This window comes from Dysidea avara, chromosome 8, assembly GCF_963678975.1.
Source record: "Dysidea avara chromosome 8, odDysAvar1.4, whole genome shotgun sequence".
In the NCBI taxonomy this organism is placed as follows: domain Eukaryota; kingdom Metazoa; phylum Porifera; class Demospongiae; order Dictyoceratida; family Dysideidae; genus Dysidea; species Dysidea avara.
The window spans coordinates 21,838,869-21,866,535 of record NC_089279.1 but is presented as its reverse complement, the minus strand read 5'-3'; the positions used below and the strand labels follow the sequence as shown (position 1 = coordinate 21,866,535).

Here is a 27,667-nt window from a genome sequence, read left to right as displayed (position 1 = left end):
CTCTGTATTGCTAACATACATCAATATAATTATCAAGACAGAATACATACTATACAGACACCACAGTTTTGTAGTGGGACACAAACTCTTACCAGCTTCTCTTGTGTTCCTTGCAATTGACTCATATGTGCTTCTTTCTATAAACCTAATCTTGTCTTCTGTTGCTGGAGAGTAACTGGGAACAGTTAGCTATAACAAAGTATTATTACTCTTTCAGGCTTAATAGCTTCCTCACTGATGGGGGTGCCATTCATCCACATTCTCACCAGTGATTTATTAATAGTTAACTCAATTTTGTTGTCATCAACCACATCATCAGTAATGGCATTGCTGCTAATGTTGAGCTCTTTTAATGTGTTTGCATTTTTCTGTTTTCACCACAGCAAATAGTTTTTCTACTGCAGTTGATGACAGTGAGGTATTGTACAAGTTCGATTCTTTTAACACGGAGGAGGGATGAGACAGCATGGCATAGACTCTGCACTCTCAGCAACTTTATGGTTACTATTAATCCTCAGCCCTTCAACTTTACAGCTGATGACAATGTCACTGATGAGGGATGAGGACAACTGAGTTAACCCATTATGGCTGAACCACAACATGATGATAGGGACTACCAATGAGGGACTTGTGAATAATTCAAGGGGGCAAAATCTTGAATATAACAACCATGTAAGTCAAGTTTCTTCCACTGCTTCCTAGAAGAAGAGGTGAGGAAGAACAACACACACTCAAGATGAGTATATAGCTGATAAACTGGTGTGGTAAAGGTTTATTTATTTTTTGTCCTATTAAAGATTGCTGCCTCTTCAATGGATGTACACATTCTGCTGTCACCAGCCTCACGGAAGCAGTGAAAAAGGCGAATACGTTTTAACTGGTCTCTAAGGAAATTACTGGCAATGGCAACTTTGTCATCTCCACCATGTAGACAGGAATATACTGTTGTCCTTTGGTAAGTGTGATATATATGTAAAATATGTTAGCATACATATCACTCCGAAATGCTCATGAAGGAGGCAAAGCTCTGGCGTAGTTACAATGTCTGGACATGATGCTTTAATTTCTTCAGATGTAAATACCAGTTTGTCGTATTTAAGGGTCTCAATTGAGAACTTGCCTAGTTTTCTCAATATCTTGTTGTAGGGCTCTGGCAAGGTCGAAAGATCAGTAATAGTCTTTTGAGTGAATGGCTAGATTCGGCAAGATGTCTGCAGACAGTTTGGCAAATGAAGTGATGGTATAATTCAGTTGAAACTTTAGGCATGTATCCCAGATGATACAAATATAAGAAAATGGCCAGGTTAAGTGAAGATGAACACATAGTACTTATGGTTGAGAATACTGAGTGAGCCCTTTGAGTTGGTGTGGGTTTCACTTGACTGACTGTTCAATGTAGAGTAGCTGTTCCTGTTCAGTAAAGCCCAAAATGTCTACTCTGACAGATGCTTGCCTCCGGAGACTCACTGAAGCATGTGGACGAGATGACACAACTAAGCCACAAAGAGGTAATGTTGGCTCTAATAAGAATATCAGCAATTAAGCTGCTTTCTTTTAAATTATCAGGAAATTCATCATAACCAAAAGTTACCTCTGTACCACTATTTGTCAGGAGGTGATCACTGCAAGCTATTGCAATTTCTTCAGCTGTTTTTCAATTTGTGTCTCCTTTGTAAAATATCTTGATAAGATCAGAGATCGATGTAGCATGCCAGGTGTTGGGATCACAAAGACAAACTAACAGCACTAATTTGTACATTGCCAGTAACAGTTTCTTCCCCCACTGAGAAGCAATATGCTTTAGTAAAATAGATTAACCAATACCTTCAATTAGCACAAACTTTTGGCCATCACCTTTCTCAAGTGAGGTCAGTATTGCTACATCTTTCTTTGTTACTGTGCTGGTATTCAGGATATGTTCTATTGTATCATGGCTGTCCAGTGATGTTTGTATTCCCCCTAGTTACTGAACCAATGAATCAGTTTAGTAATTTCATTATCTTGCTCTTTAGTATGCTGCTCCTGATGCTCTATTAGCACCAGTGGTACAAAATCCTTTGATCGTTGATTTGGTGGCCAAGTTTCTTGATCTATCCTGCCTTGTGTACATACGTATGTTAATCATGGCAACCCTATTGGATATTATGGAGACTGCCTCAGTTCCTACAAAACAAATGGCAAAATGTATGAATTAGCTCTATGTTGTTACCTCTCTGATCCCCATGGATCACAGGTGACATAATGACACTTAATAGCTTATTCCATGTAGCATTGTTGTCAACATCAAGCCGGGCCACTTCTCCAACATGGCATCACAGCAAGGCTCAGCTTTATCATGGTTGTCATATTTTATAATCTCAAGTGTTCCTGTGAGTAAACCTAATAGTGATCCTATTGTTCTCCAATTAGCAGCATAATCTGGGGTGATGTGATTTTGGAGGTCCATTAACAGTGCTGTGGAGCTGTGTTTACTGTAGTACAGAAATCAGTTTGCATCAAATAATACTACTGTTAGTATTCCGATGTAAATTTAGAAGGTGCATGTGTCCTCTACTACGAACAATTAAAATCCTCTGTAGTGTAGCTACAGCCAAATAAAACAAGACTACTTTAACTAAAGGAGAAATTGTTGGAGTAGCAGACTGAAACCATATACACGCACCATATTGTACTGCTCTGAATTGCTCTAGAAGTGCACATTCTTACCTACCCTCAACTACCAAGATGTGGAATAATCTCACTAGTGATGATCAACAATTTAGATGAATTTAAAACTAGCACACTAGCTATTTGTTATAGTACTCATTTGTATGATTATCTGTGTTGTATACTCAGTAATAATAAGCTTTCCTCTACCCTGGTCCATATCACAGTTAAACAATTAAGAGAGGAGGGCGTGGCTCTCCGCGCTTTTGTCACACGTTCATTGTTCATTAAACGCACCAAAAAAAAAACAATTGTATCCAGGGGAATTGTATTATCCTCGGTATTATCTATGTTCTGACCATACGTAGAATTGAGTAGTTCATGGCGTGTGGTGGTCCTAATAGGGGTCTGGAATGGGAGGAAGAAGAAGACGACGACGACGACGAGGAGACCTTCACTTCGTTTGAAGGAAAACCAGAGGAACTGGGAAAGTTTTTAGATGAACACAAGCCTAGTGACCCTGCATGGAACATGTAAGTGCGAGTCAATGATTTATTTCTGGACAGACAAAAAAAACTGGTGCAACGCTCCACGTTTAATCAGCGCATTTTTGTTTACGTTACGTCAAAAGAATGAATCAAATGCCCTAGCAGTACTGAAAGAAACAAAAGGAATTAGCTAATAAAGAGGAAAGTGTTATTTCGGGAAGGGCCTTTCGCCTTGTTTGATGCGCGAAAACCCTATGATTTCCTAGGTAGGGAGACATGTATTCTCAGTCTGGCAGCGCCCGCCCCTTCGCTATTAGAGTAAAGGTCTGGTAGCCGTAGTATACGGTGCTTGTGCTACCGGAATTCAAATTCAAATTGCACGTGACGTAATAAATTTACCTTTTTTCAGGCTGTTGTAACTCGGCGAAGAAAGCACAAAACTTCATACTTCTCAACATAGGTAGGTCTATGGCTGTGTATCTCAGAGTCTCGCTCGGAGAGTATCAGCTGCTTTCCAACTATTCCAAATTTGGTCTCCTTAATTTTATTGACTAACTGATTGTGTGTATAAATTATGTTGTGTTTGTATGTTATATGTATGTATTTTCATGGTTGTAAGTGTATGCAGTATTTGTGTTCTGTTGTGTGTTTGTAAGTATATGTATGTATGTTTCCTTGGCCAGGGAAGAACGGCTATGCCAACTGATTTGAGTTTAAATTATAAATCAAATCAATCATCAAATCAAATCATGGTTATTGTGTTATTCATGGTGCAAACTACACGTTTTACGTCACAAATACTTATTTAAACTGGATACTGCGATTTGATTGGCTCTACCACTATAGTGGTAGTAGCACAAGTACCATATACTACAGTTACCAGACCCTTATTCTAAAAGCGAAGGGGCAGGCGCTGCCAGACTAGTATATTCTATAAAAGTAGACCAATACACTTTCACCTATGTAAAGGCGAAGAAAGTTCAATATCTCTGCCACAGTTTTGGGTGAGGCACCTTCGTTAAGACCATGTTCGTTACGTCATTACATTCAAATTAAATTCCTCCAGAACAACTCGGTGATAGCGTACCGGACCCTTTTTTGCGAAGGGGCGTGCACTGCCAGACTAAAAAATGTACGTGTGAATTGTGCACTTAGCATGAAACTTCCCCCATGGTTAGTATGGTACTCCTTGACATGAATTGTGATAGTAAACCATCGTAGAGTTGACCCGCTTTGATATGCTTTTATGGCCTTCAACAACAGTGAACTTTGTCACCATGCAGTACTTAAAATGGATGGTGAGTAAAGATCTTATTCAAGAAACAAATTGATACCCAATGTATGATCGTTTATCAAGATTAAGCAATGTTGCAATAAAAACTTTGTGGATTTGCAAGCAATCCCAAATGTAGTTTATGGAGGTCTAGAATAAAGTTATCACTGTTAAAACCTTGCAATCAGCAAAAATTTTCCCCCTTGAAATATTTAGGCTATACATATGGTACAAATTCACATCAACTTGATCTTTCATACAATCACATTTTCTTGGTTTTGTAATTTTATAGTTCATTTAGTTAATTATCCGTTTAAGCACTACAGAGATACAGTACAATGAGAAAGTGGAAGGAACACAGTGGTCAGGCATAGTTGGTAAGTGTCCTCTCTGTGCCTGTATAGGTCATTATTACTCTATTATTACTCTATCCAAAGACTGAAGTCGGTGTCCGACCTTTGGTGCTAGTCACTGTAAAGCTCTAATAATAGTCCGGTAGATTTAAGGTTGGACCCAGAAAAATTCGAAGAAAGCTGATTTTGGTATCATTAGAAAGCAAATTTTTTATAGAATAACATATCCAAAATCCCCTAAAATCTGCCTTGGGGAAAAATTTTATGGCCAATTTAGTATTGGGGCATACAGTATATATGTGACTGGATTTAGGAAAGTGGATCTTCCACACATATCCAGTATACCAACTTTGACAACTCATAACTTCAGATTGGAAAATGGTATTGACTTGAAATTTGATCAGTAGTGAGCACCAGCATCACTTATTAGTTGCAGAAAATTTCAGGTTGATATTCACCTTGTACACTAAGGTGTGGTTTCTTTATTAAATGCATTTAGTATAGACCTATTTTTGCAAATTTGGTCATTTGTGGCTAATAACAAAAATGCATATCATTCTTAAAATATTTTCTCATAAGAAATTCATTGCAATCAATATTAGCTGTATGAAATAAGGATAAGACTAGTTATAGAAATAAAAAAGGTGCCTATCATGTAAGTTCTGAACAAATATATTTGTCACGATTATTGTAAACGGTTTCTTCAGCACTTCTGCAACTCTCCCTTGCAACTGCCACATGCTGCAACATACTTTAATCCATGATTACACTGAGAGCATAATATTGCTACCACATGGACTTGCAGTAGAAAGCTTGCATTTATATTGTACAAATTTAAGTTAAGACTTCTGGTGCTAGTCCCATGTCTGTTATCATCAGTTGCATACAGCCTCGATCCTTCTAGTTTCCAGCTCCATTATGGTAATGGATCAAGTTAGTCATTAAGTTCCTTTTAATGAATAACTTGTAGATGCACATACAAGTTGTGAAAGTGCGTTGTTCTTGCAATCATTTGCACATCATTTTCTTCTTGATTAGGCCAACTTTACCCTGTTCAAATGTCGCAGATGTTGTATCACAGCCACTCCATGCAAGCATGCGAAAAGAGAAGATGTAATTATGACGTTACAATAGGACCTATGTGCCCAATAATGTCATCAATTTTCCAATACTCAAGTGTTTCCCAACCTCTGAAAGAAATATATACTTGCTATGCTCTGGTGCACCATGCAGGAGGACAAGAACATCAGTGTCATCAGCTACAACACACTTTACTTCCTTCAATTGCATATTGAAGTGCACATTGAACGATCAGTGTGTCAGTATCCAAATTACTCTGATGTCCAACCTGGCCATCATCTCTCAGATATTGGACAATCAATTGATGTTTGCTCTTTTCATTTGCAAGAAAACTTCCTGGCTTTTGTATGTTTCCATAGATTCACTTGACTGAATATCTACACCTGCACATACGTACCATAAACATACCTGGGGATGCTGCCAGCCCTACACACTGATTGCACACATGGAGATTCTGACAAACTGATGGTCCAATGCGCACTTCAATTTTGCAATTGAAAGAAGTAGAGTGAATGTTGTAGCTGATGACAACAATGAAGTTCTTGTGCTACTGGTGCACGTTGAAAGCAGAACATGACAAGTACATATCTCTTTTCATTCAGAGGTTGTAAAGCATTTGAAGATCTGGAAAAATGATGACGTTATTGGGCACATATTTAGGTCCTCTTTTTACATGCCTGGGCGGCTGTGATACAATGTCCGCAACATTTGAATAGGTAAAGTCAGCAATCAAATGATGTACAAACAATTGAAAAGTTAATGATGGATTATATAATGTAACAATTGCACATGTTGAAAAAGTTGGAGTTTGATGGGAATCAGTCTGATTTAGTCTCAGGTATACAAAACAAAGTACATGGAAATGGTGGCATCAGAAAGTTATTACACATGCGAGCTGTGAAAGTGTGCTAACCCTTGCAGTTGGATAGAACTTTCAGGATCAATGGTTTTAGCTGATACATGAAGTTATTCATTGGAGGGAACTTAATATGGGGCTGGAAACTAGAAGGACTAAGGTTGCAACCGATGATGATAGACATGGGACCAGTCTCATAGATCATATAATTAATTTTGTACAATATATATTTCAGCTTTCTATTGCAAATCCATGTGGTAGCGATATTATGCTCTTGTTGCAAACATGGATTATTAGTGTGTTGCAAAATGTGGAAGAGTGAGTTGCAGAAGTGCTAAGGAAACTGTTTCTTGTGAAAAAATAATTTAAGGATAGCACATTTTTGTTGGTCACAAATGACCAGATTTGCAAAAATGGGTCTGCAAATACATCCAATTGAGAAACTACAACTTAGTGTTCAAGTTGAATATCAATCTGAAATTTTCTCCACCTAATAAGTGATGCTGGTGCTCACTACTGATCAAATTTCAAGTCAATACCATTTTCCAAACTGAAGTTATGAGTTGTCAAAGTTGGTAAATTGGATATGCATGAAAGATCCACTTTCCTGAATCCAGTCATATATGCCTCAATACTAAATTGGCTATTAAAAAATTTCCCTGAGGTGGATTTTAGGGGATTTTGGATATGTTATTCTATGAAAAATTTGCTTTCTAATGATACCAAATTCAGCTTTCTTCGAATTTTTTCCGGGTTCACACCTTTTTTCAGTTATATCTACCGGACTATAATAACAACAATAAAATTGTCAGTTTATGTATCCTGGAAGCCCTTAAAATTCCAAAAATATGCATACCCTATACAGGTTACACATGGTAATCAGATTGCAATTGAAGAAGTAACGTACCCTCTACTCATAGCAGAGAAGTGGGATCTTCAACAGTAATCACCTATCAACATTCCTTTTTTTCTCATAGAGCTATCCGCCTGTGGAACTTGTTTCTATAAGACTTTTCCATCAAAATCAAACATTATATACAAGTTTAAAATGCCTACAATAATTCACTTTCGCTATAACTATGACTTATTATTGTAGTTACTATATGCATGGAAATTTTTGTGGTATGCAATTTTCACAGATTTCGTGGATGACAGATCAGCTGTGAAAATAAAATCCATGAAAATTTCATAGTGTGTGCTATATGTGCTGGTGCAATGCAACATAGACACTAAATTCTTTCACTATGATTAACATTCATGGTTAGCCAGCTTTCCTTAAGCATCTGGCCAGTTGTAAATGGTACTCGGGATCAGTTGCTTTCAGCTCAGTCTGTGATGACACAATCAATAGTGGACTTAAACATACTGTTTGGCAAAGCACTCGGTTTGGCTGGCTTAAAATAATGGGTTATATCCCTGTACAGCACAAGCTTAAATACACGAGACAACTTTATTTGTCTTAATCAGCTGAGAAGCTGTTCAACCAGTACATTATCCATGGGTAATGAAAAATTCTGGTCTAGCTATAGGCTACGGTACGCAATCCGAAAAATCAACTTTTACAAATAGACCCCATACCATTGTGGGATGTATCCTATTGCTAGGCACAATTTGTCTACACAGTAATATCGCTTTTATTATCTCATGAGATGCAAAATTTATTGTTTAAATTTTATGCTTCACACAAAGGACCGGATGAAACTTGCTAATTAGCCAGTAGAAATGCAATGATATATCGCGTATCGTATCGTTTTAAGACAATATCGCTGTATCGATACAAAGTCAAACCGTTTCGATATATTGCATATCATGATATATCGATATATCGTGGCTTATTAACACTGCTGACAATCAAATTATTGTACACTGTGGTTAAACTGAGTAGTATGTAATGCTTCTCAAAGAAAATTTAGCTCACTTATTTCTCTTTAAAAACATTAAAACCAACATAGACGATTGCTTAGACTCCACTTTGTATCGTGCAATATATCGCTGTATCGTGATACACCAGAGGCAATATATCGATACGTCTCCACACTGTATCGTTGCATCTCTATTAGCCAGATTGTACCCAGAGTTGTTGTGGTTAAAAAGTACGCACAGTAATGAGCAAATGATTTGCTGGGTACTTGGCACAGGGTTGCTTTTTTGAGGAAAAAATAGAGACAAAGAAATATGAATTTTTGATTTCAAACTGCCATACCGCCCATGGCAAAGAAACCAACTCTTCCTCATCTTCTGCTGCTTTTTTCTTCTTTTCACTCCACTTGCTATAACTTGCACATACTTTAGTCAATTGACTTCAAATTTGGAGGGCAGTAAGAACATAATGCAGCACATTTACAGCCCAATTTTCATAGAGATGGAAAATATTCCAAAAGTGACTTGTTGCCATGCCTACAGGGTAGTCCGCTTGACAGAATAACTTGAACATCAATCTGTACAGGAAGTTACTATCATAGTGCAAACCTTTTGTGGTTTGAAAGCACTGAGAGTATTAGCTAAGGAGATATAAAGCAAAACCAAACATGTGAAAAAGCACAATCAGGGTACTCTAATAGAACAGTCACTGAGATGTACAGAAAGGTGCGCAAAAATAAACATTTCTTTAGGTTTCAAACCAAGGACCTCCACACATATACCCAAGCCCTTACCACTCTGCCACCACTGCCGTCAGTTGCTCACCTCAATTAGTTTCTACCATAGAAATGAAAGTTCCAGTTTAGTACACTAAAATGATAGCTCATAGATCTATCAGTGGAAATTCTAGAATATTCTGTATGCATTGTATTGAAGTGCTCAGAAAATATGTGTGCTCTATTAGAGTACTACAAAAATTATGAAAAGTTTTATTATTATTAGCACTTTACAGTGACCAGCACTGAAGGTCTGACAGCAACAACAAGTGTGTTGTGTGGCCAAGTGCACTCGGTGCGAACAGGCAGGCAAAATATACTCGTTTTACAGAACCAAGAAAATGCCATTTCCATGTATCCATAGATTGATAGTGCTTGAAGGAATTAATCATTTCTACTGTGGAAACTTCCTCAGGGTAGGGCATCTCCCATGAGTCGAATTTGCCCAGCTATCTTCACGCCTTTGTAAATACATATAGGCTAGCCATGCAGTCTTTGACGGTCAGATCCTGTAGTAAATGGGAAGAGTTCAAAGGTGAGTTAAAAGGAATTGTCAAGGCCAATCATATAGACTGGCTTTGGAACTTATAATTACAAAATGAAGTGATATCATTGCAAAAACAACCAAGCTGTGAAAAAAGGTGCAGCCTTAAAAAGCCTGGGTAAGAATTTAAATCTGTGAAATCAAAAGTGGCAGCCAAGAAATGGCTATAGTGATGTTAATGCTTATAAATTTAATAATGTACACACATCATTAATTTATAAGCACTAGCATCGTTGCAGCCATTTCTTGGCCGCCACTTTTGATTTCACAACTTTTTTACCCAGGCTTTTTAGGCTGCACCCTTTTTCAAGCAGTGAAAACCCTCCAAAAGAATGCACTTAGAACAATAAAACATTTGTAGATTATAAAGCTTAAATAGAATTTTCGTAGCAGTTAAAGATCTGGGTTTTGAGTGTTAAGGAAGTCCCTAAATTTGTTATCAACACTCTTTACCATGCTGTGACTGTCCTATTATTAGAATGTGTCAACCCTGCGATTTTACACTTGTTTAGTTTAGCTGTTACTACTTTGTAGCTCCTATGAATGGCCATAACTTAAATAGGATCTTTAACTATTTGACACCCATTTTGAGTAATTTTGAGTGCTGCATGGGTGACATATAGACAAAAGTCTGAGCATAAAATGAGCCGTAAAGCATGCCAAGGGTCAAATATGTGATAGCTCCACCTCATGTCATCAGGTGTACACTATGTGGGTAGTTCAAAGTGCAATTCACACCTGTTGTTTTAGTATTCTGCTCTAATAATTCGTTTAACCAACTATCCTTAGAGAGAACACACAGTGGGTTTCTGTCAGCAATCCACTAGACAATCAAGAATATGGAGACTTTGACAAAGCATTTGATATGTGGGAAGACTTAGAGAGTAGCAGAAGAGTTACAGCTAAACGAATTGAAGGTATATGGATTTTGTGTGTGCAAATGTATCGTAGTTATGTAAATACATACATATATACTGTACATATGCTACTTTAGCGTGGGAATTTACAGTAAAGACACTGCTCCAAGGTTTAACTCGCTTATTTCCTTCATACAGGTCTACATTTTTCTGTGGAAGCATGGATACCACCTTCTAGTTACACTACAATAACAAACTATAATGGAATGTCAATTATTGTGAATATATATTTGTAACTAGATTTAGAGCTTAATTAATCAATATTATCGTATTAGAATGGCTTTGTTTATCAGCTTTGATTATGTTACACCAGATAAAGAATATCACCCAAAGTCATGATGAGATGTACCACTACATGTATCTCTGTATATCAGTTGCAGCTTTCAAGATTTTGTATAATTATTAATCTCTCATTGGGGCAAGTATCAGACTGGTTGGGTCAAATTTTTTCCATCCATCTTTTCAGAGTATCCGGATTGAGTCATGTGTGGTGATAAAGTAATAAATAGGGCTGTACCATAATATATTTCAACATGTAAAAGCAGTTAATCTCGATAGTCTATATTACCTTGAAGAGAAGTAATGTCAAGTGACACTGTTTTGTTAGTACAGTTTTACATACTTATGTAAAATTATGTGCTAGTCCTTCCCCAGCTAGTTTGATGTGTTCACACAAGCTTACTGGTAATCTGACTGCTGTTGATACATAGTAGGTCATCACAGAGATTTACTCATATCTGTATTTTAATAGGTTATATCGGTATCATGATAAATCTTTATATCTAAATTATTTACCAGCTCTATAATATCAAACTCACTGAGTGGGTTATTGCTGGTAATTTTTTCAAATAATGCAATTTTTAAAAACAATGCAATGAGACGTATGGTTTTCTGTACAGTTTTACCGATAAGCACTATCCCAAAGAAAAGGAGCTACATATAAAACATAAAACTAGTTGAGCTGAAATCCAGGGACAGCTTTGAATCAAGAACAATTAAAAGTGTGTTGCTGTCTGCAGTAATGCACACTTCTTGATCACTATTGCATACGTGCAAGTGAGCTTGATGGTTAAATACAAAAAAAAACCTAGCATTTGAGAAATATACAAGTACCCAATTTCCTTTTGCTCTTATAGACCATCTTTTGCTGTGATGTTGTGCTTGAACTGTGGCTGTTGATACATGCTCCTGTATTAACACTCCAAATTAGATCCTGCATTACTTTCCAGTCAGTGGGTCATCCTGTTCAGCAATTTCATCCCTGGTTCGCATAATCACTTGATTTGGTTTTATACAGTTGGTTAGTACATCATAATGAAAAGCACAGATTTCATGTTGATTCTTACTATTATATTAGTCATAAAATTTATTTCATGGACTACTGTATATATTTGTTATATTGTTTTAGAAATTGCACTAGCTACTAAGTCAACTTCTGGAAAGTGGATGATATTCAGACATAGAAGGATCATTGATGAAACATGGAAAATGGTAGCAGAAGCTACTGTAGCTGGAAAGCTGGGATGCTCTGCAAAGGTTGTTTATGCACACATCATACGGTACAAAAGTACTGTATAGTAGGGACCACAAAGGTGTGGGCGTGGTCCATGTAAGACATCACCAAAAACCAGCCTCACTTTTCCCTGATGATGATGAAGCAGTATTGATTAGGCAAAAAATCCTTCAGATTGACCCGAAACGCTTTCAACAAGTTGCTATGAAACTTTTTAAAAATTAGAATTTTCTAGTGACTGACTGACTGAGTAACTGACTGACTGAGTAACTGATTGATGCCTTCAGATAAACATAACTCGATAACGGTTAAGGCTACGGGCTTGATTTTTTCGTCCCGACAGGTGCCTTTTTGCATACCGCAGTATGTACAATGCATTCTTCATGGACTTACTGGTGTCCTCCTTTGTGTCCCATTCATCTTTGCTGACAGCGAAAAGTGTTGATTTGACGGTAGCACATGATGGCTTTCCTTTGTAATGGAAATCGTCTGTATTTTTCATTGTGACTACTTTGATTGCAGAGGTGTTTTTCGAACAGTCCTTGATTCGTAATATAATGCTGTGTAACGGGTTGAACATAGCTGACAACGAAACACAATGAATACTTCACTTTTCAGATGGTAATTGATAGCTGGGATGCGCAGCAACATTTCTTTCTTTTGATGCGATATACGTGAGTTCACCAGTTCATAATAATTTTATTTTACAAAAAAGGTTAACAAACAAGTACACAAAAAGATTTGGAATTTTCGACTAGAGTATAGAGACCTAGCACATTGATATAAAGTACTGGAACAAGCTGGAGTAGTGCACGACATCAAGTCACAGTAAAACAATAAGAAGTGTTATATCCCTACTGTGCATTTCCATTATGGTATTTTGAGCACAGTAGGGATATAACACTTCTGATTGTTTTACTATCGTGCACTACTCCAGCTTGTTTCAGTACTTTTATCAATGTGCTAGGTCTCTATACTATAGTCGAAAATTCCAATTTTTTGCCTACTTGTCGTGTACCCTGTATTAGTATTGCCACACGGGCTGTGGAAAAGACAGGGGAGGGATTCAGCCCCAACCCTCAGAATTTCTTCTTTGAGTGAGGCCAAAAATTTCAAAGATTATTGATGTACTGTACTCTACTAGAACAATTAAATACCCTAATAAAGTGCTTAATAAATGTGTTCCTAAAAGTGGGAATTGAACCACTCACTCCTCATTGACACAACTTTCTATCTTTCACCTCAGGGGCGGATCCAGGGGAGGTTCAAAGGGTTCCATGGAACTCCCCTTTTGAAAGAGCCTCTCTTACTCGAGATACTCTAATAGAGCAGTCAAATCGAGATACTCTAATAGAGTAGTCAGTCTTGCACATACTTCCAAGGTAAGCACTTGGTACTTGAAATATCAGTAAAAAGTGGAATCTGTACAGAGTTATATATAGCCCTATGGAGTGCCATTAGGGCTGGTATAGTTTTAAAACAACAAAACATGTGTACTTCAAGTACCATAAATGTGTTTGTGTTTAATTCAACACACCATGCATACATGCACAAAACTTATGATACACTTATCTATAACAGGTTGCTACTACATATGAAAGTGATACAAACAAAAGAAACAAGGACATTGGCCAACACTTGATTTGTGTGTACACTGGGAATTTTGCTGACAAAGATGATGTATGGAGAGTAGAGAAGGCACTACGATCCATGGGGTTCACTGATATCTTGAAATACAAGCCTAATATTTACACCTGGTTTAAAATTTACATTGGCAATAAATATAAAATAAAACCATCATTGTACACTTCCAGACACAAGGAGTGAAAGCTGATAATTTTATTGTGTGGCGATAAATTTATAAACTAACAATTTTACGGCAACTGTTTGTCACAAGACATTTGTATATAGTGATGTTTACATGGAGTATTGTACCTAGCTAACCATATACCGTATAGCCTAAATATTTTGAGGGGTAAATTTTTCAAGGTTGAGCAATGTTGCTAAAAATATTTTTTTGCAGATTTGCAAACACTCCCAAAATGTGTTAGACTATATATGGAGGTCTAAATATTTCAAGGATAAAATTTTCACTGATAACCCCCAAAACCGCAAAATCAGCAAAAAAATTTCCCCCTTGAAATATTTAGGCTATACAGCTTTCATTTTTTTTAATGCTGAAGTCTACACTTTGATATGACACATATACCTAATATATTGTACATGTCAATTATGTCAATGGTTTAAGTGTAAGATAAGCACATCAAGTCAGTTTAGCTATAATTAGACACCCCCTCGCTCCCCCTGCTATACAGCTCTGTCAGGCATGTATGTATGAAGTGAGTGGACATTAACACATGAATTATGATACACATACACTGCGATGTCTAGGGGTATTGATGAACCCCCTGGATTACCTATTATTTTTGGTTTTGGTAAGCTGGCCAATAATATTGATTAAAAGGGGGAGGGGCTATAATATAAGGGCATGAAGTACACTCTTTGGTGGCTAACTGGAGTGGAGCTAGGTCCCACTTCTGTACATTTAAGATCTGATGGGCAACTAAAGAGCTGCTACAAAGATGAATATACTCTAGTAATACAATCAATCAAATACTCTAATAGAACAATCAAATGCTGATTATCATAAGGAAATATATCTCTGTATATGGTATACAAGTATCAGCTGAAATTGAATTCCTCAATTGCTTTTATCTGAACACTGTGCTGTCTTGGTATGGTATGTATAACTCCTAATACTGAACTATGCATAAACTACTTTTGCTTGAACTATGCGAGAAAGGCTGAAGTGCTTCCATCATTGCTAGTTGTACCCGCACAACATGTGCTTGATATATACTAATACCATGCATTGCTTTGTGCTATTGTGTCAATATACTTACATTTGAAGATTACAATTCTTCAAGGAGTATACATGGTTTGGCATAACTACTTTATTTGGCATAATTTAATTATTCAATGGTGTGTTGTACACTAACATTATAATGTTACACATTAGTGACCATTATACTCACATTTATATTGCCATTGAGAAATCATTTTGTCTAACATTAGTTATAGGGATAGTGCCATGATTATGAAACAAATATGAAAACCAAAGTGTCTATTGCTACTAGACTCTGGGAAGTTTATTACAGAAATGTATGTACTAGTCACGGGGTTCTCTTCCACTGTGCACATCTGTGCAATATAACACTTTCACACCTCAGATCAAAGGAATTCTTTATGCTACAAATGTGATGTGGCATAAACTGTACAGCTTTAATGCTTCTTACTATTGAATACTGTAGTAAAATGTATATGAAACCTATATGAGCAACATACACTTTACATTGTGGGCTTCAGTGGTCTCCTGTGGCCTACAATTGAGCCCTCCTGTGGCTCTCAATTGAGACCAACCGAATCCCACAATCAAAACTGTCTCATGGTGATAAGGTTTCTTATACATTTTGAAAACCATACATAGTAAGTACTAGTGTTATAGTAAGAGCTAATGTGAAGCTTTGATATAGTAATCATAATGATATATTTAACCACCACAAAGGATCCTGGACAAATGCCAGACCACATTAAAGGCACCCTCAACCACATCAAAGGAATTTAACTTAAACGTGACTTTAGCAGCTTAAAACTACTGTAAAAGTAACTTCAAAGGGTTAGAACTACTTTAAAAAGCACCTTCAAAAGCTTAAAAAGCTACTTTGAAGTGTAACATATTAGTTGCAACACTGCAAGTCGTGCATTACCTGATATGTACGCACTCGCCCTCGGGCGCTGCGCGCCCGAGGGCCCCGTGCGCACATATCAGGCAATGCACTCCCCACAGCGTTACAACCATTACCCGTATACCCACCAGACCCACCCAGTCCCTGCCAAGAACACAAAATTCTATACAGGGGCGGATTGGGGGGAGCAGTGCTTCCCCTTCAGAATCTTTTTTTGTTGTGTTGCTCATTGAACATAGCTAGCTATAGGCACCTTAGACGTATAAATGTAAACGTTTTTGATGTAGTTTATGACTATGTATAATATAATAAATCTATCTCTAACAAATTGTTACCCATGTAGGCATAGCATAAGGTGGGTTAGAGCACCCTCTACTTTTAGATATTGAGAACTCTAATAGAACAGTCATTTACTCTAATAAAACAGTCAATAGTAGCATAACCATAAAACACTGTTTGTCATTTTAAACAACTTAAAAACCTGTTCTAAATTGAATTACTGACTCTATCCACACCCTAGTGACTATAGAAATTCTCTGGAGATGAAAAATTATGCAGCCGCACACCTATTTAAATATTTAGTGATGCTTGGGCAAGGGACCTATGCTAATTCTATTTTGTAGCTTAGTAATATTTGAACATCTTTCGACTTAATTTCAGCCAAAATTAGCACCACAATCATTCTCAGAAGGTTAATTTTTCTAAATTTCCTTATAAACGTTATAGCGAAAATTGCCAATATCAGAAGGTTGATTTTCTTGAGGAAACCTAACACTATACTAGCCAATTCTTTCTAGTTCAGTATATAGCTACTATTAGCATTTGCAGTGTTGAACTCAGCAAATTTAATTGCCACCAAATTCAATCTCAATTTTTCAAAATTTCCTTAGGGAGTAGCCTAGATCTTTACACCATACTACGTCTATTTTTTTAACTCAGTAGCTATACTATATCAACATTCATACTTCCAGTGTTGAACTATCAACAAATTTCAGTCAAATTATCAATCTCAGAATGTTGGAGGGAAAGCCCCCAGACGCTCATGTTTTGCATTTCGCGGAGTGTGATTTGCACACTGTGGAGTGACTTCTACCCAGGGCTGCCCAGAGAAATTAAGGGGCCCAGGGCAAAGAGTTAAAGTGGGGCCCTTCACCCAAGTTGTAAGGTGAAGACCAAAAAAAAAAAAAAAAAAAGGTCACAACCTGCTGGCAATGACAATAACTACCCATCACCAACCATATCTCCTTATCTATAAGCTTGCTACACTGCTCCTCTGAAGAATACTGTGACTGCTCTATTAGAGTATATCGATCTTTTAAACAGGTATTCAGGGGGCCCTTCATGGGGCCTCCTGGGGCCCCTTTCAGGCTGGGACCCGGGGAAAAATGCCCCAGTTGCCCCCCCCCCCCCCCCCCTGTGGGCGGCCCTGCTTCTACCTGTGTGCCCCCCCCTAAACAAAATCCTGGATCTGCACATGCTATATCAGTCCAGCCACAATCGCTAAATAGCTGGAGGTCACATGTGACCTAAAAAAATATTAGCATGTCACTTATTAGTGTGACAAAAGGTCTGATAGAGCAGTGAAACACTGAACAAACACACTGCAAAGTACGCACTGCACAAAATACTATGATGTTTCTATACTGAAACTTTTCAGGAAATGTATAATTTTCTGCAAAACTTGTCATAATTCATGTACATTAATATTAATTACTGAATGGAATTTGGCACATTCCTTTTTAAAAATTATTGTGACAAATCCTTACACATTTCCATCTCCTTTAAATTTTCTGTCAATAAATTTCAAATCAGTGCAAATCTCAAGGAAATGTCACAATTTGTTACACACCAAACCCCAGGAAATATATTTTTTTTGTTCAGTGATAGTGAATGTATAGCTATGAATCGCATGGAATGTCACTTCAGTCTATAACAAGTGCCTTTTGGGATACTGCAGTACATTTAATGCATGCATGCACCGGGACTTATAATTAACTACTTTTGTCCTTTTGTGGTGTCTCATTTCTCTTTGCTGGCATCAAGGTACTGATTCATGGTAGCATGTGATGATGGCTTTTCCATATTCCACCAAAGAAGTAAACAAGTCCAAGGAAATAGGAATTTTATAGGGATCATGAAAATAAAAAGTAGTGAAACAAGGGAGGCTGTCTACACCTGGGGTATAGCTAGTAGAATTATAGTGAATGGACATTTAATCCCTAGCTACTTCAGTCCAGTGCCGGACCGGACCACTTTTCAGCTACTTGAATTTGTAAAAAGATCGAGATACTCTAATAGAGCAGTCATCATAATCTACTCTAATAGAACAGTCATCGTAATACTCTACTAGAGCATTCGGTATGGAATGTAGCCACTGTTCTATTTTGTCTAAGCCATTACATCTCTAATTGTTCTCAAATCACTCAAAAGTTTCAGTGGGTCATCTGTATGGCGGATAATTGATCATGCATGCATTAGGAACTACAATCCCAAATGCTTTAAAAGTAAAATTAGATATGAAATTGAACTAATTGGTACTGTAGTACAAAATATTACCATGCAGGATATATTCTAATTGATGTCAACAAAAAGGAGAAAGAGGCTTTGCAAGTAAAATAGCTTCCAGATGCCATTTCAGAGCATTTATTTTCAAAAATTTCCCTGGGGGGAGCATGCCCCCCAAGTGGCCAGACCACTCAAAATCTCTGGGCTCCGGCCCTGCTTCAGTCTACCCATGACTGAATTAGGAATTGAATGTCAGTATTTGCAGGTGTAGCGGACAACTTCCTGGCCTTAAAAAATTGTTTAAATTTGTTTTTGTTTCTATGATAAGATTTCAAGTGATCATAGTAAAACTTTGAGAGTCAGAATAAATGCACATAGCTACACTAGCACATTGGAGTCATTAAATTTTAGGCCATGCAGTTGTCAGCATCTGGGGGCTGCCCCAGGCCCCAGTATGTCATTACCTACCATGTCAGTATGTCACACTTAACCACCCATTAATTTGACTTAGCTCACTTGAGATAATATGGGCCTGAATTGTCAGGTGTGCATGACGTACTATAGCTGACCACAGCTAGCTATTTAATTTTTCTATTGAAAATTTATGCTGCAGTTCCTAAGTAAATTTTTGCTTCAGAATAGATGCAGATTTTGTACTTAAAACAACTGCATTAAAATGACAGCATCCTTGCCTGTGCATAGAATAATTATTAGTTATAATAGTTTGGCTGTGAAACGGTGTGTCAACAGATTATTCTGTTTTAGGTGATTGAATATTATGTAAATCTATTCAATCATCAAGGCTAACATTGTTCTACAAAATAATTAACAACTCACTACCTATCTCTATTCCCGCACATTACCAACGTACCCAATTTCACACAAGGCAACACCACCTGAATCACTTTATCCTGCCACAAGCCACTCTTAACACTTATAAGTACAGTTTCTATCCTAGAACAATTAAAGATTCGAACAATTTACCAATTAATGTGATTGAATCATGATCAAGAGACGTAGACGAATTTACTTAATTTTAGTTTAATAGGATGTCATATGCATGTGATTGTATCAGTCTTTTGGGGATTTTCACCCCCTGGGCCAACCAGCTGAGCTGACTACCCAGTATCTAATCTTAAATCTATTCATTTAAGGATTTGCACAAAAATGATGAAGTCAATTAATGTTTGCCGAATTTTATTTCGCGCAATTCATATTCAACGAAATAATTAGACTATTGTTTGAGCGCGCCTGTGCAGGATGGCGAGTAGTAGTGGATTCGATGGTATTGAAGCTTCGTTCACATGTAGTGGGAAATCACACTCCCTCGATGAAGAGCTGCGTACCCACAAGCCGTCAGATCCGACCTGGAATAAGTGAGCGAAGTGTATCTTTCGACTCCTTGCCAGTGGGTCCTTAGTGGAAATTTACTAGATATGATACGCATGTGTCGGTAGTGTGATTAAGTGGTCAACAGTATAAGGTTCCAGATTCAGAGAGAACCATCAATGATAGGGTCCCCAATGAAAAAAATCGACTTTCACCAAATAATTTCCTTACTACTGCAGGATAGCTACTTAGCTTGTTGAACTGATATTTGAATCACTACAAATCAGAAGCCGCGAGTCTTAGATTGAGAAATCGGCACATCGTATTTTCGCGTAATTCGTGATTTGTAGTAAAAACATGGAATTGTAAGTGCAACTTTTTGCAAGGGACTGAGTCGAACTTTCTTATTAGTTGTATGTTATCTTAAGTTGTTGTGCTGTGCAACATGCATAGTAAGGCCCCTATTCGGTGATTATTAGTTTCTCATCCAGCCTTTCTAATTATTACGATGCGGGCGGGAGGGTATTACCATTATGCCATTATTTTATAATATTAACACACTGATGTACAGACCTTGTCCAAATTGTCTTTCTTTCTTACTACAAACATTTCCTTCATCAGCCTATTCTACTTTTCGTAATCGACAACTGTTTTTCGACAGTCAACTGAAAGCCTGCTTTGATGAAGTCAATAGAGCACGATTGCAACTGGCACTGCAGCAATTTGCTAAGGAAAACAACAGTTCTCCTGGTGATATATAGTGCATTGTAGCGTTCATCAACAAAAATTATAACAGTTTGGTATCACGTGTTCTTCTGCGCATGCGCAGAGTAAATAATGGCTTACCATGCGGCAGCTTAAGAAGGATGCGGGCGGTGGATGAGAAACTAATAATCACCAAATAGGGGCCTAATGGGTGAACATCTAGCTGGGTAGCTTACAATGGCTCGTTTTTGTGTCTGCAAAATCATGAAAAATGTGTTTGACTTGCTCTGGCTTCTGCCATGAGAGAAGCCAGATCTTCCTCACAGCATGGCCATGCAACTGGATGTTCCCTCAGTCTATAATATAAGTTTGAAAAGAATCCTAAACTGTATGCTATCTGGCTGGTGACGACGAAATATTACGGTGATTTTATGAAAAATAATGCAGCCCACTGTTTGTGCAATTGAAACTACTTTACTAATTATGGGCAATACTAACCACTTGCACTTAAAATATATCAAACCGATGGCACGAAGCTGCAACTGCTTTGGTGGCAGAGATCGCCGACGTCCCAAATTGGCGATAAAATATTCAACATCACCAGCCAGATAGCATACATCCTTAGATTCCTTCCATCTTTGCAGTATATACTAAGTAAGCATCCAACCGTGTCACCATGTGGTGAAGATCTGGCTTCTCTCGTCGTAGATGATAGTGCGCTCAAAACAATTTTTTTATGATGCTGCTTTGAAGAAAGCAATCTTGTGCAAACAATACAGCCAGACATTTGTCAATAAGTATGCATGTTTGGAGAGCATAGCAAGCCTAGATAACACCTATCAAATAAAAAGCTCAAACTATTTCTTTGACAGTAGCTAGAAACCGGGGCTAGAAAGTAGAAACTGAACAAGCTAGGCCTAGGTCAGTTTCTAGCTACTGTCAAAGAAATGGTTTGAACTTTTTTATTTGCTAGGTGTTATCTAGGCTTGCTATGCTCTCCAAACGTGCATAGTTATTGACAAATGTCTGGCTGTATTGCTTGCACAAGGTTACTTTCTTCAAAGCAGCATCGTAAAAAATTGTTTTGAGCGCACTACCATCTACGACGAGAGAAGCCAGATCTTCACCACATGGTGACACGGTTGGATGCTTACTTAGTCTATACTGCAAAGATGGAAGGAATCTAAGGATGTATGCTATCTGCCTGGTGATTTTTAAATATTTTATCGCCAATTTGGGACGTCAGCGATCTTTTCCACCAAAGCAGCTGCAGCTTCGTGCCATCCGGTTTGATATATTTAAAGTGCAAGTGGTTAGTGTTGCAATTAACCCAAAGTAGTTTCAATTGCACAAGCAGTGGGCTGCATTATTTTTCGTAAAATCACCGTAATATTTTGTCGTCACCAGCCAGATAGCATACAGTTTAAGATTCTTTTCAAACTTACATTATAGACTGAGGGAACATCCAGTTGCATGGCCATGCTGTGAGGAAGATCTGGCTTCTCTCATGGCAGAAGCCAGAGCAACTCAAACACATTTTTCATGATTTTGCAGACACAAAAACGAGCCATTGTAAGCCACCCAGCTAGACGATCACCCAGCTAGACGTTCACCCATCATTATGCATGTTCGCACAGCAAAACAAACTAAGATAACATACAGCTAATAAGAAAGTTCGACTCAGTCCTTTGCAAGAAGTTGCACTTACAATTCCATGTTTTTACTACAAATCATGAATTATGCGAAAATACGATGTGCCGATTTCTCAATCTAAAAGACTCACGGTTTCTGATATGTAGTGGTTCAAATATCAGTCCAACAAGCTAAGTATCCGGCATTAGTAAAGTAAGTGTTCGGAGAAAGTTGATTTTTTCATTGGGGACCCTATAATGATGATGAACCTAATGCAGCAGTACATACATTATACAGTTACTGAAAGTGTAGTATGTCCTCGGGCACACGTAACCGCAACATGGAAGACCATAAGGTGGGAGTGGTAAGGAGTGAAATTATAACAAAACACATAAAACAACAACAAAATAACAAAACAAAATAACAGTGAATAAACAAATAGTCCAATGTTTCTACCGACCACTTAGCACAGTTCCTTGCTAGAAAAATTCTTCTAGATGCAGTAATAGATAATCCAGCAGCTTCATCAAGTAACTTTCTACATTGTTTTGCCTCCAGTGTTCACCCTCCAGTGCCCAACTGGTAAAGCACATAAAAACCAAGAAAACAACAAAAAACATGGAAAACATTGGCTATTTTATGCTTCAATATTGATGTAGAGTGGCACATTATACTGCTTTCTAAGTGGACTACATTGATCAAAAGTTGTATGATGTCATAAGTAGTTAGTTCAGTAGCTATAATAAATAGTGGCATACTCAAGACCATAAGCATTTCATTAGCAAAATATTCTTAGCAGGTTGAGTGTGCCCATGGGATAGTGCTGCAGGTGCTAGTTCCATGTTCTCAATACTGTTATGTGTGGTGACTGTTCTATTAGAGTATATGACTGACTGTTCAATTAGAGTATCTCGATCTTGTATATTTGGGGGGGGGGGGGGGGGGGGGGGGCACATGCCCCCCCTTGATCCACCACTGACACCGTAGACACCATAGCTAAACATACATAATATGTGGAAAAGTGTCATAAAAATGCAGGCTACTGTTAGTTGAATGTTCATTAAAAGAGGGAAGTAATTAAGGGGTTTGCATATAACCCTTGATGGAAATGATGATATACTCATGATGCTGTCCAATTGTTATAGAAAGAATATTGGATGTGCTTGGAGCATTTTTGTTAAATACTAATAATGCCATTCTTGCTGCAGCTATGCCATTTAATTATATTTCATATATTGTTACACCTCTGTAATGCTAGAGTGATCAGATCCTTCCTCTCTATGCCAAAGAGTAGGTGCTGCCAGACTATTGATACTTTTATTATTACAGTGGAGGTCTGACTGCAGCTTGTGCTGCAGCCTAACCTAATAGTGAAGTATGTGTGGGCAATAACTGCATGAAGGAGTTACAAAGGTTTCCTTGAGGAGCAAGAAATGTTACTCCCATTGTTCCAGCCTACCAGCTGGGAATAATATATGATATGTTCAGGACAGAATTTGAAGAACAGGTTTAAGTGATGGCATAGCACCCCCCCCATATATATATATCTCACAAATGACTGGTGCAAATTAAATCAAATTTGTTGTGTAACATTCCCTACCTGGTGGACAGCAATGGTGTGCTAACTATGCATGTGTGAAAATCATTTAACTTTTATACCAAGTTGTTTCTTTCAACAAGATCTTTGTTTTGTTACATGATTGTACAATCCTCTATAATTGAAGTGACTAGATTTTACACGCGTTTGCTTACTTTTTTTGTAGGATTGGAGCATGCTGGGTATTTTATGCAAACCCATTTGCAGTAAAACCAGTAGAAGTGAATGATTTAGCCATCCAGTTATGGTTAGATTTCTTGTCCAGCAAAGAAAAAGTTACTGTGGATTGTGTTAAAGGTGCTGTCTGTACATGTGTGTAGTAACTGATATAGTTTACCATTGCTTAGTGCTGATAATTAAACATGGGTAATGATTTTAATATTTGATATTTTTCTACAGTGTAGTATATGGCAAGAAACAAGTGGTACTGTGTTTTGTGGCTTCATAAGCATTTCATTAAAACCAGTTTAAGGGTACTGAATGTTTTTACACATCCTCGTATTTCCACAAAGTATCAGTTTTCCTTGAATTGTTGTCTAACCCTCAAATCTTGTATGCAAATTTAGTAGCTAATGTTGTTTATGCAGAGATAGCGGTGGCATCTGGTGTGATTGGAGGAAAGTGGCTGATATTTGTTCATAAGAGTACCATTGATGAAGTGTGGGCAAAGATAGCCAAAGCTACTGTGGAGAGAAAACTGGGAACAGCATCAAAAGTTTGTACACATATTGTGACTAGATATACCGTGTACAATGTAGCAATATTAATAAAATTATCACTACAGCACTTTTTGTACTGTCAAATTCTTTGGTGAATCCCCTTCTTTTTACACATTGTCAGATAGCTTGTAACCGAAAAAGATAGCTTGTAACCGAAAACTGCACAGCATATCACATGTAGCTTCTTCAATGTCAGGAGACGGGACTTAAATACCAACCACTGGTCCCCCTTGTATTTACCTATCCCACCTCAATCAGGCCCATAGCCAGGGTGGGATTCAGATGAACCTCTCTATACATTTTAAAAGGTGTTTTTTGTAAACTGGCAGATGAGAGCACACTCATTGGCCAAAAGGGAGGGGATATATGGCCACTCTTAGGTTGCTAACTGTAGTGAAGCCATCTACACACCTAAGTTCTGGGTGGGGCTGCAAAATGATTCAATATACTTTAATAGATTAGTCACTCAAATACTCTAATACTACAGCAATCAAATGTTAATATGAGGTAATATGCATGGTCTCAGGTTTCAGACAAAAACAAAGAAAATCTCTATGGTATATCAGCTGTGACTGAACATCATCAATTTCCTCAATTTATTAGGTACCATGTTTATCTGAACACTGTGCTATCTATTGTTCATATATAGTCTTCATTATCTTATCAACGTTACATTCTAAATCATTTGTTACTGTACAACCCAGTTTATTAGTTCATAACTCCTAGTACTAGGGTAACTGAACTATGTGAAAACAGCTTAAATTGCTTGAGATAGCTTAAACTCTGCATTTGATGTAGACAATAAAATTAATAATAAGGCTGAAGTGCATCTGTTATGCTAGTCTGATGCTGCCTTCCTCTTTGCTAAAGTATGATTCTGGTGAATTACAGATCCCATATCATTTCAAAGGAATTGAATTAAGCAGCATACGTAACTGCTGGTTACATCAGATAATTGCCCTCCAAAGAGCTGCATTGCCAAGGTGATTTGTGTGTTAACATCCATTAATTGGCTAGCACAGATTTTCTGCATGTGATTTGTATTTCACCAGACCCTTACTGTTTGCAAAGGGGTGGGTGGCACACAGTTATTGATTAGAAATCATTTTGTCTAACACTCCCAATGTTTGGGATAGTACTGGGTTATGAAACATAATATCATGAAAACTTGAAGTGTCTATAGCTACTAGATGCTGGGGAGTTTACAGTAGAAACTTCCTGCATAAGTGTGTATTCACAGTCTGACCTATGCATGCATTGCATGTGCACTGTATGTCTACTAGACCTCCTGACCTAAGAAACACAACATTCTATATCAGTCCAGCCAGCAGCCACACATCACCAAATAGCTGGAGGTCACATGTGACCTATAGAACCTTTTGCTTAACTAATCGACATGTCACTTTAGTGTGACAAAAGCTATTTATTGAGCAGTGGAGCACTGAGCAAATTGCTGGCAGGTATGTAGTGAATGGATAACTGTGGATGTGATGATTTCACTATATAGAAATGTGTCTAGCAACTGTATAAACCAGGTATAATGTATAATGAAATTGATATGTAACATGTTAGAACTTTGAGAATCAGAATAATACATGCGAGTCATGGAGTCATTAGTGTGTACTTTAAATTTGAGGCCAGTTAGGAGAGATCATAGTTAACTATTGAAGTTTTGCCGGCATCTGTGGTGCACCTGTGTGTCAAAGTTGAACCCCTCCCCTTGAGAAATCCTGGCTGCACACCTGCCCAATGTCCATATTACCACTGTGAAAAATATGATTACTGTCAGCCTTCAGACTGACTTTATTAAACAAGTGGCCAGGCCACGTTGATGACACAGTTGTTAGGCAGGTGACCTTATTTTACAGTGACCCAATTAGAGAAGTTTAATACAAACAAGTTTATAGTGGGATAAAGATTTGGGCTTTGTGATAAGCACTGCATTATTGGGAATTAAAGCCGGGAAATATACTACATGGGTATATAGATATCTGCAGTTGTAACAGATATGGTGACCAGAACATGAAACCCTTTGACAAGTTTGAGCAGTTGTGGGCAAAGACTTGATTAATGTCATGTTGCTGGTTGGAGTTGTGAAGAATGAGTAGCCTTTGCTAATCACCTGCCAGTTCAAGACCCATTTTTGGTCCTATAATTTCCAATCAGTACATACCATGTGACAGAAAAAAAAATGGTTTAGTTGGCATAAGGTATAAAGAAAAGAATGTACAAATGAAGGTCTTCGGTCTCCAGGTCCACTGTCTATGCTGACCTGCTAGGGTGGTACCTTCTTGTACTGCAGACATAGTGTAATCTAATCAGTAACATAATTGTTGGTGGAGGGTTTGATCTATTCTATGCTTGTAACACAAACATTACCATCCATATTGACATCATCACTATTAATACACACATTCTATCTCTTCCAGGTAGCTACTGTACATGCTGCCAAAATTCAGAACAAAAACCCAAACCTGCATGTGATCTGTGTCTTCACAGAGAACTGGACTGATAAAGATGATGTTATGAGAGTTGAGAAGGAGCTAAGATCATTAGGGGTGACTGGTGTGATCAGATATAAACCTGACATATATACTCACCTTAACCTTTACCATGGCAACAAGTATGGCATAAAAACAACAATCTATGAATCAAAGGACAAGAAACAGTCAAAGTGATCATCTCAGACTTTAATCATGAATTTCACCACTTGTTGTACATGATCAGTGACATTTTAATCAAATAAATCTATTAAAATAGTAGTCAAGTGGTATTTGAATAAACAAGTATGCAAAAAATTTTGAACTAGAGTTGGGTTTGGTAGTAAACCGATAAAAAGTACTCAAACAAGCAGTAGTGCATGATGTTGTATAAGAAATGCTAGCTATATCCTTACTGTGCTAGTGTAGAGATACCACAAGTGAAATGCACAGTAGTGTATGCTTTTTTATCAGTTTACTATTGATCTCTACGTTTGCTTTTTTGCACCATCATTATGGCTTCAATGGATCATGGGTCCTGATTGGTTTTCCTGTTTTGCATGTGATATAACCAGCTGCTGAAGCAATGCCAATATATAGGCATTTCAGTGAAGTGCAATACTTGCCAGCTTTGTTGTAAGAGTAGAC

At 37.6% G+C, this 27,667-nt stretch overlaps 2 protein-coding genes and 1 long non-coding RNA gene across 3 annotated transcripts; all 3 read left to right on the top strand.

Annotated features, from left to right (window-relative positions):
- Positions 1-359: 359 nt before the first annotated feature.
- Positions 360-2,851, top strand: LOC136263074 (uncharacterized). Its single transcript, XR_010704435.1, has 3 exons — positions 360-955; positions 1,147-1,508; positions 1,567-2,851. It is a non-coding gene; the product is annotated as an uncharacterized lncRNA (long non-coding RNA).
- A 93-nt stretch (positions 2,852-2,944) lies between these two features.
- Positions 2,945-14,244, top strand: LOC136264392 (UPF0696 protein C11orf68 homolog). Its single transcript, XM_066059121.1, has 4 exons — positions 2,945-3,179; positions 10,666-10,793; positions 12,202-12,329; positions 13,888-14,244. The coding sequence occupies exons 1-4, from the start codon at positions 3,028-3,030 to the stop codon at positions 14,131-14,133; spliced, it is 654 nt and encodes a 217-aa protein (XP_065915193.1). The 5' UTR covers positions 2,945-3,027; the 3' UTR covers positions 14,134-14,244.
- A 5,547-nt stretch (positions 14,245-19,791) lies between these two features.
- Positions 19,792-27,322, top strand: LOC136263524 (UPF0696 protein C11orf68 homolog). The gene is made up of 4 exons (XM_066058125.1): positions 19,792-19,933; positions 23,987-24,117; positions 24,408-24,535; positions 26,969-27,322. The coding sequence occupies exons 1-4, from the start codon at positions 19,818-19,820 to the stop codon at positions 27,215-27,217; spliced, it is 624 nt and encodes a 207-aa protein (XP_065914197.1). The 5' UTR covers positions 19,792-19,817; the 3' UTR covers positions 27,218-27,322.
- Positions 27,323-27,667: the final 345 nt, after the last annotated feature.